This window comes from Brassica oleracea, chromosome C2, assembly GCF_000695525.1.
Source record: "Brassica oleracea var. oleracea cultivar TO1000 chromosome C2, BOL, whole genome shotgun sequence".
NCBI lineage: Eukaryota > Viridiplantae > Streptophyta > Magnoliopsida > Brassicales > Brassicaceae > Brassica > Brassica oleracea.
Window position 1 is genome coordinate 50,032,868 of NC_027749.1, and position 11,795 is coordinate 50,044,662.

At 34.4% G+C, this 11,795-nt stretch overlaps 2 protein-coding genes across 2 annotated transcripts; both read right to left on the reverse strand.

Annotated features, from left to right (window-relative positions):
- Positions 1–891: 891 nt before the first annotated feature.
- Positions 892–1,931, reverse strand: LOC106326151. Its single transcript, XM_013764172.1, has 2 exons — positions 1,771–1,931; positions 892–1,667 (listed from the first exon to the last, which is right to left on the reverse strand). Exons 1-2 carry the CDS (start codon positions 1,778–1,780, stop codon positions 1,039–1,041), a joined length of 639 nt encoding a protein of 212 aa, XP_013619626.1. The 5' UTR covers positions 1,781–1,931; the 3' UTR covers positions 892–1,038.
- A 3,915-nt stretch (positions 1,932–5,846) lies between these two features.
- LOC106324517 lies at positions 5,847–6,146 on the reverse strand (the record flags this gene model as incomplete). The annotated part of the gene is made up of 1 exon (XM_013762477.1): positions 5,847–6,146. A coding segment is annotated over one exon (300 nt), but the record flags the coding sequence as incomplete, so codon positions are not given.
- Between the last annotated feature and the right edge of the window lie 5,649 nt (positions 6,147–11,795).

Genomic DNA, 11,795 nt, shown 5'->3' on the forward strand with positions numbered 1-11,795 from the left:
TATATATATATATATTTATTTATTTTATTATTAAATGATATTTTTTACTCATATGGTTTTAAAATCATGTGTATCTTCTTATAATAAAAATGTTAAACCATTGATCATTAATTTTTAACATAATAATTTTAATAGTTTTAGTCATTTATTGTCGTTTTTAAAAATTCAAAATATAACATATACGAAAAAATCTAAATTTTACTTTTATAGCTAATTTGATTGTTTAATTTATTTTAATAATATAAAATTAAACAAAAAATGATGGAGGAGATATAAATTGTTATCAAATCTTTATTATTAAAATCATTAATTGTCATATATATATTAGTCATTTATGGTAATTCCGTAGGTTTTATTTAAGGAAAGAAAATAGCATATCATATCATTATATCATATAGTTTGACCAACTTATGTATCTAACAACATATAAAAATCGAATGTGGACCTATTTATTTTTCAATTGAATGTAATTGACTACCTAATTGAGTGCCACCTATTCATTGGGGCCTATTTTAATTAATACAAAATTGAGGTTACATCTTTTTCAAATGTTTCTCAATTAATATATAGGGGATCTACAACAACTCTGTGGATTCAATTTGATGATTTTGCAGTTGCAACCTTTTTCCCATTTTCTGCTTGTGTAATTTCATAGAGCCAGATACTTTTTTCGAAGAATTTATAACTGTTAAATCAAAACAAACGAGTGCGTAAATGGCAAGTTAAAGACGATCTACAACAAATATAGCTCACAGATTATATTATGTAACATATGATTTATGCCAAAGTTGGTATATGATTAAAGCATTAGGAGCTTCTGGAAGCAAATCATTTCAACACAAAACCATAGAGTTTACGCAAAAGCAAGAAGCACAAGAGGTACAAGCCCAATTTGATAGATACTTATTAAAACATTAGGAGCTTCTGGAAGCAAATCATTTCAACAAAAAAAAAACCATAGAGTTTAAGCAAAAGCAAGAACACAGCGTTACAACAAACCAAATTTTGATAGAAACAAAAGTATTTATCATCTGCTAACTAGTTCTGAGAGTCGGCGGCATCTTTTTGAAGACGTTTCCTAGCAGAAGCAGCAGCATCAGTTTCACTTGCAGGTTTCACATCTTGTGCACGATCAGTTTCTGGTCCGGAATCATCATCATCAGTAGGATACGCAGAAGAAAGGTCGATGGACCTGTTTCCAGAACATAAGGCAGACCAATGCCAAGCTAAAATTGGCTCAGGATAATCAAAATTTTCTGGTGAGCAACCCTCAGGAACTACTGTGAAAACATTATGATCTCTAACAATCATTTCGTCAAGAAAACTGATCATGGTAATGTTATCTTGCCCTGGCAGAGCCTTTGCAATTACCAACAAATTTTTTATCCCTCCAAACCTTTGACGTTTGTGAACCCAGAGAAGCATGCGATGTAACAAACGATAAAACCTTGAACGTTTATCGACAACTTTAGCTGGAGTGAAGAACCGGTCCTCGAGATAGCGACCATAATCAAAGGAATCCGAACTACCATAAGCAAAGAACTCCACGTGACCACGAGCACCCTCATTCGATATAGCTAATTTGACATTCTCAACAAACTGATCTACATCGAGACCAGGAGGGAGTGGGAACTCATCCATGTCCCAGAAGACGCCTGTCCAACCATCTGCATGAATGCGCGAGCGAGCGAGGGTGATTATTAACAAATAAGCAAATCAGATCTAATTAATAACTACCAAGAGAGAGAGAGAGAGAGAGAGATATCTTACGGACGACCATGGTTTCGACGTATATGGATCGGAACTTATTAGACTCAGACAAGGAGGAAGGGGGAATTCTAGGGTTAGATTTGTGGCTGTCGATAAAAGGAGTGGGTGTTTTTTTATTCTAGTGTTTTTACCTCCATCTTTAGTTACGTCCTTGATGGGAAATTAAGGTTTCTAAAATAAATAAAAACACACATGTTTTGTTAGTTTTTTTTGTGCCTAAACATGATTTTTATTCATTTATTAGAAAAACATGATTTTATACACAATTTTATTATTTTAACAGAAAATATGGTCTAGAATTTTGTAGAAAAAAAAACATAATTTTGCAATCTCTATACTATATAGTCAACACTATAATAATACAAAATGTCTTTTCTCATCAACGTTTTAATTTCTCTATAGAGTTGACACGTCTATTTTAAAGCATTTTAATCATCAACAAAAAAAATTTAATTGACTAGTATTTTTTTATGCACACTTATAATTTATTTTAATATATGTATATATATATATATATACATATAAATATGGTATACAAATTAATGTAGTTGTATTTGCTTTATTTAGTTAGTGTGATATATATATATATATATATATTATATTTTTTCATTTATATGAGTTATTAGTTATTAATATATTTCAAAATTCTTTCCAAAAATAAATATACAGATATAAAATTTTACTTTTTAATAATGATTTATGAGTTAATAATCATTACGATATTTTATAACCTTTGCCAAAAACATAATTTTCTATAAGGAAATTCAACATGTCACAAATGAGAGAGAGAGAGAGAGAGAGAGAGAGAGAGAGAGAGAGAGAGCATGTTCTATAACGCAATACAACACCAACATCTCTTCTTTCATCTTCCCAAGTAGTGCAATCTCCCCACTCTTAATTCTCATCTCATCTTCTATATTTTCAAGCCTTTTCTTTTGGAATTCAAATTGATCCGTCATGCTTTTTTTTGCAGCTCTTTCACATTATCTACAAGTACCTTATGTTTCGAACCTACCATTCCATCTCATCTAGCAAAGCTTCATCAATCCATTTGAACAAGTGACTCTCTTTTTTTTCTCTACAACGAAAGACAAACAAAAATGTTTCTTAACATGTGACAGCAATAATCCAAGTCAGAATCAGTGTTTTACTCATCTCTCTCTCTCTCTATATATATATCTATACTATTATTTGCGAAGTGATTTTTCGAAACGGAGCTCTCAAGTTAAAAGTTAGAGCGGTTATTAATAAAAATTATCCAAAATCTAAAAATAGATTTTAAAATAAAAAGATAATTCATATACATACTGTGTTGTTATCTTAAAATTATATTTTAATAAAAATGTAAAAGAAAAAAGAAAAAATATATTAATTTAGTAAAATTCTTAATTTTATATAATTGAAAAGAGAGTATTGAGTAATTTTAAGATTTATCTATTAAAAATGAATATAGTGGACAAAGAATTTTTTTAAAATTTATACATAAGACTGTTCAGATGAAAACATAAATAATAATTGGTCAAAAAGTAAAAACACAAATAATAATTTATCATTATAGTATTTTAAGTAAAAATGTATTTATAAGTAATTACAAAATATTTATGTCTACATGCGCGGACGAAACACGTGAATTTAACCATTCAGAGTGAACCATGTATTATTCATGTTTTGGTTTTTTTACTTTTGTTTTTTGTAACTCAAAAAATTGCATGCTTCTCTCCAGAGATTTATGGATTGTTTCCACAGAATAGTTCATCTTAGCCGTTGAACTTTTCAGTAAATATTATTTGAATCATAACTCATGAATCCTCTTCTCGTATAACTTCTTTTGAATTGCTCCTTAGGCTTGACACTGTATTCTTCAGCGTTTCAACTTCTATGGTCTCACCAAACGAATGCTCCAAAGAATCTAGCTGCTTCTCCAAGTATCTCCTCAGACTTGCCTCTGCAACATTAATCAGACTCAAATATGGGTTAAGACTACCTTTGCGTTTTCTTTTTCTCCTCAAGTCCTGAAGTGTTTCCCATCCATCATTCCATTCATCATCTCCCCACTCATTGCCTCATTAAACAGTAATACTTCAGATTTCTTAGCTTCAAAACGCTCTTCCCATCCTTATAAAATCGTCAGAAGAGCTTCAGCTTGTGAAGCTGTAGTAACAGCAGCAGAGAATTTATAAAACCAGGAAACAGATGTTTCAACACTCGATAGATCGATCCTCTGGGGATCTAAGCCCTGAGTAGTGGACGCCACTGCGATCTGTGATGATTTAAGTGCGACCAGAGTGTTTATGACTCTGCTAGAGCCATCAGCTACCTGGCCAGGCAACGCATGGTTAACTGTGGAGTCAGTCTTCAGGCAACGCTTGGTTAAAATCTTCACCCTCCATAGTCCTACTACTAATGAAGAAATCTCCAAATTTCATTTTGTGACTTGATTTATTTTCTTCACCATTAGCTTTGATGAAAAATAGGGTCTCACTATCATCCAGAAGTAAATGATCCTGATATGTTGGCTGATACAAATAACAAAAGTTAGACGACCATATATAGTAAATGCATTTGCAAAGACAGAGGAAGATAACCTGTAAAACTGTTACAAGGTTTCTTATAATCATCATCCTTTCGCAATATTGTAACGTGATTCCCAGAAGTGACAGCCACAAACTCTCCTCTTGGTGAAATAAATAACGAAACAGGTTTGTTATTTTTCTCGAATGCCAATAGTCACCCCACTTGTCCTTGAGTTGACTAATACCTTAATACCTTATACCAATTTTGAAGAAGCCTGTGTCAACCAATGCCATGTACACAGAATGAACCTTACGAGCACATCAAATAAAATAAACAAACTCATCACAAGATCTCTGAGTCTGTAAATAAATAAAATAAATAAACTCATCACGTAACTGTACACATATACTTACCATATGATCAACAGAAAATAAGGAAACAACATTGTAAAACAATGTGAACTATAATGCTTTACTAGTTAAAGTTATCACTTGGTGGGAAGCTAACAAAGAATGTCATAAACAGAGCCGTACTTACTTGTAAAAAAAGTAAGAATTGGCTTAGCGCATCTATTTTAAAAAAATCTAAAAGCGGTTCTTATTACTAATTTCATTTAACTAGATTTTATATAATACAACTACCAAAAACTATAGAAGATATTCTCGAAACTCACAAAGAAAAAAGGAAGTTCCTCGTCTTTCAGAAAAAAAAACAGATAGCCTCGTTAATAATTTAATGGGTAAGCAAAATATGAGAAGAATAGAATGAAAAGATGATTTCTTTAAGAAACCAAACAAAATATGGAAACCATTTTTTTATTCAGAGAATGGGTAAATTTCTAAAATAACAGATTTTTCTCTATAACATTTTAGATGACAAAAAAGTTTTGTTCTATGATTCCCTAACATTTAAATACAATACCATATTCATACTAGATACATTTTTTAAAAATAAATTCTATATGGGCAGCTGTTAGTGTTCGAACGGCTCTAACAATAAAATTAAAGCTTATCAACCATGTGAAACGAAGCCTTCCTTTGGAATCAGTTCCATCTCTCTGAACTTGGACAGCAAATGAAAGCACAATGTAAGATATAAAAACTATAACATAGTAGACTCTATAAAGGAATCTTGTACCTGAGGAAACGGAGGGTATGTAGGAACATAGGCAATGAAGCATTGATGGCATATCTCATTCAAATCTTTTGCCTAGGAATCTACATGATCAATCAAGACACCAATGCAACATCGTCTAGGATCATGACAACATTTCACTATGCACTGACTCTATCGAAATTTAGACACTTTCGAGGTTTGATTGATATCGTTTTCTTCTATCAATTTTTCACAGATTAACCCTAAACATTAGCGTTCTCATCATTTTAACCACGAAGTTTTTTATGGTTCAAGAAAGCTAGATCATCATCAACATTAAGCTCTGCCACATAGTCGATACAGTCCTAAGGTAAAGCTTCGTCCAGAACATCACAAATAACCAACAAGGTTTGCAATTGTGTCACTGCCCATTATCGATTAATCACACCTCATAATCAATGGGAAGATCACACCTCATGATCAATAGGAACAAAACTCTTTATGTTTTCTTCTACCTCGACGAGGATGTTGGTATCGATGCGATCCATGCTACCGAAACGAACATCAAGCAACGATCCATAAATGATTGGAGATTGTCTTCTTCTACCATCTATTGGATAATCTAAGAGGTACACAGATGCTTCTATCATTGAGCTTAATTCATCTTCTTTCTTGAATAAACATCTAACTACACATTTTGCATCCAAAATCTGAGTCATGTGGTTAACATTCTGGTATTTAAGCAGTGCACTCTGCGCAGCTGCATTTTCTTGTTGGGAAAATTATCCAATATCGATGAGATGAAGATGGTATTAGACAACTAGAAAATTTAAGAAGAAGACTCTTAATATTTAGGAAAGGGTTTACTACAAAGATTTTGTTTTTGGAAACTCTCTCTTACAAATATTTTCTCTCTTTGTTTTTCTTGATTCTTGGATGATTACAAATGGTGCTAAGCACCCCTATTTATACAAGTGAAGGAGCACACTCCAACAAGTTCTAGATTTCTCTAAATTATTATTTATTTCAAAATATCTAACTCCATAACTTTCTCTCTTCTTCTACACAATTCTTCTTCTATACTTCTCCACTTTTCTCTAGATGTTTCTTCTTCTTGGACTAAGGCTTGATTATGATTTGATTAGTTTTGGGCTTAAGGAGGGAAATCCAACAAATCTCCCCCTTCCCGATTTAGCCCGAAACAGTCGCCATGCCTGTGCCTTTGCAGCAATCTTCAAACTTCTTGATCGGTAATACTTTGGTCATAAAGTCTGACCAATTTTCGTCGGTGTGTACCTTTGTGAGATGTATGAGCTTCTCTTCCAGAACTTCTCGGATCCAGTGATGTCGGATATCAATGTGCTTTGAGCGAGAGTGAAACGTTGGATTCTTTGCTAAGTGAATAGCACTTTGGTTGTCACATAGCATGTTGTACTTGTCTTGCTTTACTCTCAACTCAAGCAAGAAGTTCTTCATCCATAGCATCTCCTTGCATGCTTCCGTTGCTGCGATGTACTCCGCTTCCGTTGTGGATAAGGCAACACACTTTTGTAATTTCGATTGCCAGGAAACAGCTCCCCCTGCAAAGGTAGTCACAAATCCTGATGTTGATTTCCTTGAATCTTTATCACCAGCCCAATCTGCATCGGTGTAACCGTTCAGCTCCAATTTTCCATTGCCAAAACATAGACACTTCTTCGTTGTGCCTCGTAGATAGCGTAGGATCCACTTAACTGCTTTCCAATGCTCCTTTCCTGGATTCGCTAGAAAGCGACTCACAACTCCTACTGCATAGGCAATGTCCGGTCTGGTGCACACCATAGCATACATGAGACTGCCCACTGCTGATGCATATGGGGTAGTCTTCATTTCTTCTTTCTCTTTCTCACTTGTTGGACTTTGCTCCGAACATAACTTGAAATGTCCACCAAGTGGAGTGTTCACTGGCTTTGCCTTATTCATGTTGAATCTCTCCAACACCCTTTCAACATATCGTTCTTGGGATAACCACAAAAGCTTCTTTGGTCTATCCCGAGTGATTTTCATTCCAAGAATCTGTCTCGCTTGCCCCAAATCTTTCATTGCAAAGGACTCTCCTAGGTCATTCTTCAATGCGGCTATTTTGTTGCGATCTTGGCCCACAATCAACATATCGTCAACATAGAGTAATAATATGAGAAAGTCGCCGCTTTCGTACCTCTTTATAAAAACGCAATGATCGTTCTTGGTTTTCTTGAAGTTGTGATCCACCATGAAGGAGTCAAACTTCTTATACCATTGTCTTGGGGCTTGCTTGAGACCGTAAAGACTCTTCTTTAATCGGCACACCAAGTCTTCTTTTCCTGGAACCTTGAATCCTTCAGGTTGCTCCATATAGATCTCCTCCTCGAGTTCACCATGTAGAAAGGCCGTCTTGACATCGAGTTGTTCAATCTCCAAGTCTAGAACTGCTGCTAGACCAAGAACCACTCGGATAGAGGACATCTTCACCACTGGAGAGAATATTTCTTCAAAATCTATGCCTTTCTTTTGGTTGAATCCTTTCACAACCAATCGAGCTTTGTATCTTGGATTTGAGCTTCTATCTTCATACTTCAACCTATACACCCACTTGTTCTTCAAGGCTCTCTTTCCTTTTGGTAGCTTCATCAGCTCATAAGTGTGATTATCATGCAAGGATTGCATTTCATCTTGCATAGCTTCAACCCACTTATCTTTATGGGTGTCTCCTATGGCCTCCTCATAGCTTTGAGGCTCCCCCTCATCTGTAAGATTAACGTACTCATCTCGATAATATCTTACAGATGGTCTTGTCTCTCTTCCAGACCTTCTTGGCTCATGTTCTTCCTCTGGCTCCACTTGAACTTCTTCTTCACCTTCATCACCATTCGGATCCATGATTGGATCCCCTTCGCCATCATCTCCAATCACTTGTTCATGATCTTGAGGCTTATGAGAATCTTCATTCCTTACAACCCTTAGCTTTGGTTTCTTTGATTTGTTGATGTCTTCGATTGTTTGATCTTCGAAGAAAACAACATCTCTGCTCCGGATAACTTTTCTGTTAACCGGATCCCAAAGCCGATAGCCGAATTCGTCTTTTGGTGATCCAAGATAAATGCACTCTTTAGTCTTAGAGTCTAGCTTGGCTCGTTCATCCTTAGGTATATGGACAAACGTTCTGCAACCGAACACCTTCAAATGGTTGTAAGAGACCTTCTTACCCGACCAAACTTCCTCCGGGACATCGCCTTCCAAAGGAACTGATGGTGTAAGATTTATGACGTCCACTGCAGTCTTTATGGCTTCTCCCCAAAATGGTTTGGGTAGTTTAGCGTGAGAGAGCATGCACCGAACTCTTTCTGTGATCGTTCGATTCATTCTTTCAGCTAGCCCGTTCAGTTGTGGCGTCTTTGGTGGTGTCTTCTCCATCCTGATTCCATGAGCTTTGCAAAACGCTTCAAAGGGACCTCGGTACTCTCCACCATTGTCAGATCGAACACACTTGAGTTTTTGACCCGTACTTCGCTCTGCTTGGGCTACAAACTCCTTGAAAGCATCAAGAACTTGATCTTTTGACTTCAAAAGGTATACCCATACCTTCCTTGAATGGTCATCAATAAAGGTGACGAAATATGATGCCCCTCCATTGGATTTCTCGGACATGGAGCATACGTCAGTATGCACAAGATCAAGAATATGCTTTCTTCTCATAGGCGTAGATGATCTTCGGAAAGCGACCCTATGTTGTTTTCCGGCTAAGCAATCATGACATGGTGAGAGAGAAATACCTTTCATATCAGGAAGAAGTTTCTTGCTAGAAAGTATACTTAAACCTTTCTCACTCATATGCCCGAGTCTTCGGTGCCATATATCGATGTCATCACTTGCAACGTTTACTTCTTCCTTGCAAAGCTTGGCTTGAGTCACGTATAATGAGCCTTCTTTTCTTCCTCGAGCCATGATCAAACTTCCTTTGGTTAACTTCCATTTGCCACCACCAAAATGACTGTCCAAGCCGACATCATCGAGCTTTCCGGTTGATATGAGATTGAGTCGCATGTCGGGAACATGTCTCACATCCTTGAGAACTATCTTACATCCAGTGTTTGATGTAAGAATAACATCCCCCTTTCCAATGATCTTGCTTCTTCCTTGATTTCCCATTTGAACATTACCAAAGTCACCACTTTGATAGGTTGTGAAGAAGCTTCCATGAGGGGTGACGTGAAAAGAAGCACCAGAATGATTACAAATGGTGCTAAGCACCCCTATTTATACTAGTAAGTGGAGACTACAAGTTAGTTCTACACACTTCATCTTCTACACACTTCATCTTCTACACACTTCATCTTCTACACACTTCATCTTCTACACACTTCATCTTCTACACACTTCATCTTCTACACACTTCATCTTCTACACACTTCATCTTCTACACACTTCATCTTCTACACACTTCATCTTCTACACACTTCATCTTCTACACACTTCATCTTCTACACACTTCATCTTCTACACACTTCATCTTCTACACACTTCATCTTCTACACACTTCATCTTCTACACACTTCATCTTCTACACACTTCATCTTCTACACACTTCATCTTCTACACACTTCATCTTCTACACACTTCATCTTCTACACACTTCATCTTCTACACACTTCATCTTCTACACACTTCATCTTCTACACACTTCATCTTCTACACACTTCATCTTCTACACACTTCATCTTCTACACACTTCATCTTCTACACACTTCATCTTCTACACACTTCATCTTCTACACACTTCATCTTCTACACACTTCATCTTCTACACACTTCATTTTCTACACACTTCTTCATCCTTCTCCATTTTTCTCTAGATATTTCTTCTTCTTCTTGGGCTTCTTGGGTCTTGGGCTAATGAGGGAAAAACCCAACATTTCTAACCAAATAACCATCTGTTGAAATTGAACCGAAAGCCCTCTGAAATTAATCTGATTTTATTGATGTACGTTTTGGCAACATAGATCGCAACCAAGATGACAATCTTATCCAAATAGAAGATAACACAGTGTATATTATTTTTTTATCATGAGATGTGGTTTCCATTCAAAGGTGAAACTATAAATTAGTACGCAACTTGTACACTCATTGTTGGTTACACCTGAAGGATAATGGTGTTAATGAAGTTTATCTCTAGAATATATCAACTACACAAAATCTTGATACCATTGCTGATGTCGAGTGTGGATGGGCATCTCCAATGATCTATTAAATAGGTCAAAGATTTTTACAACTTTTTTAAGAAAATAGTTGCATAAGGATTCATAAATTTTCACATTGGTTTCATGGCTTCCTATAAGTGTAATGACACAAAGTTTATTTGCAAGAAAATGGTTTAGAGCGTTGAAAAGAAAGAAATCATTTTGTTAGTTCAAATAATCGCATTGATAATCGACTTATTAGATTAGCATTAGAAAACATAAGGAAAAATAGGAAAAACAAAAAATATATTAATAACTGCTACACATTTAACATTTTTTTGTTCTTAACAATTTTCATTTATTGTTAACAATATAAAAGAATATAACTGCTACATGTTGAGATTTAAAGTCTTTTATGTTTTTTTTTTGTTTCTCTAAACTATAGTACCATTTATATTTAAAATAAGTTCATTTTCTACAATATGAAATTACTAAAACTAGAACAACTAAAAAATAACATTTTTAGTGAAGGGTTACCATGGTAGAGGTAGAAAATTATTTATGAGGGTCACAAAAATTGTTTTTAAAATATATCAAAATCATTTTATTACTAATTTTAAATCTACGAGAAATTTTAATTTAATATATGTGTATCAACTAAATAAATATATTTATTCAAACTAATCATTTTATAGAATAAAAAAGCTGAAAACATGCGGTGTAATATTTTTTTCTTGTTACAACTTAGGTCTTTAAGTATGAGATAAAAAGGATTAAATTTCAGATAATAGAAATTAAACTTCAAAATTAAAAGAAAAGCAGTTTAAAAAGATATAAGTTTTATCTAGATTTCTAAAGAAATCTAACTTGATTTCAATTGTTAAAAATCAATATCCAATACACACTGAAAAAGAGTGGAAAAAGATGAAAATGTAAGCTAATCAATAGAAATAATCAGGTTTCTTTTCTTTTAGTACGTTTACTTTTTCCTGGAATTATTTTAAATTTTTTTGTTGGACTAATATATTCTAGATTTTGTATATGTTTATTTGTTTAGAATTGAATAAAAATTTATAGGGATCAATAATGTTGATAGGTACTAAAATAATCAAAATACCAGGATAAGACCTGCGCCTTGCGCAGGGTGAGTTTATTTGTATATATTATCGATAGTTTCTTTTATATATTTGATCATTTTATTTATATATATAAAATATTTTT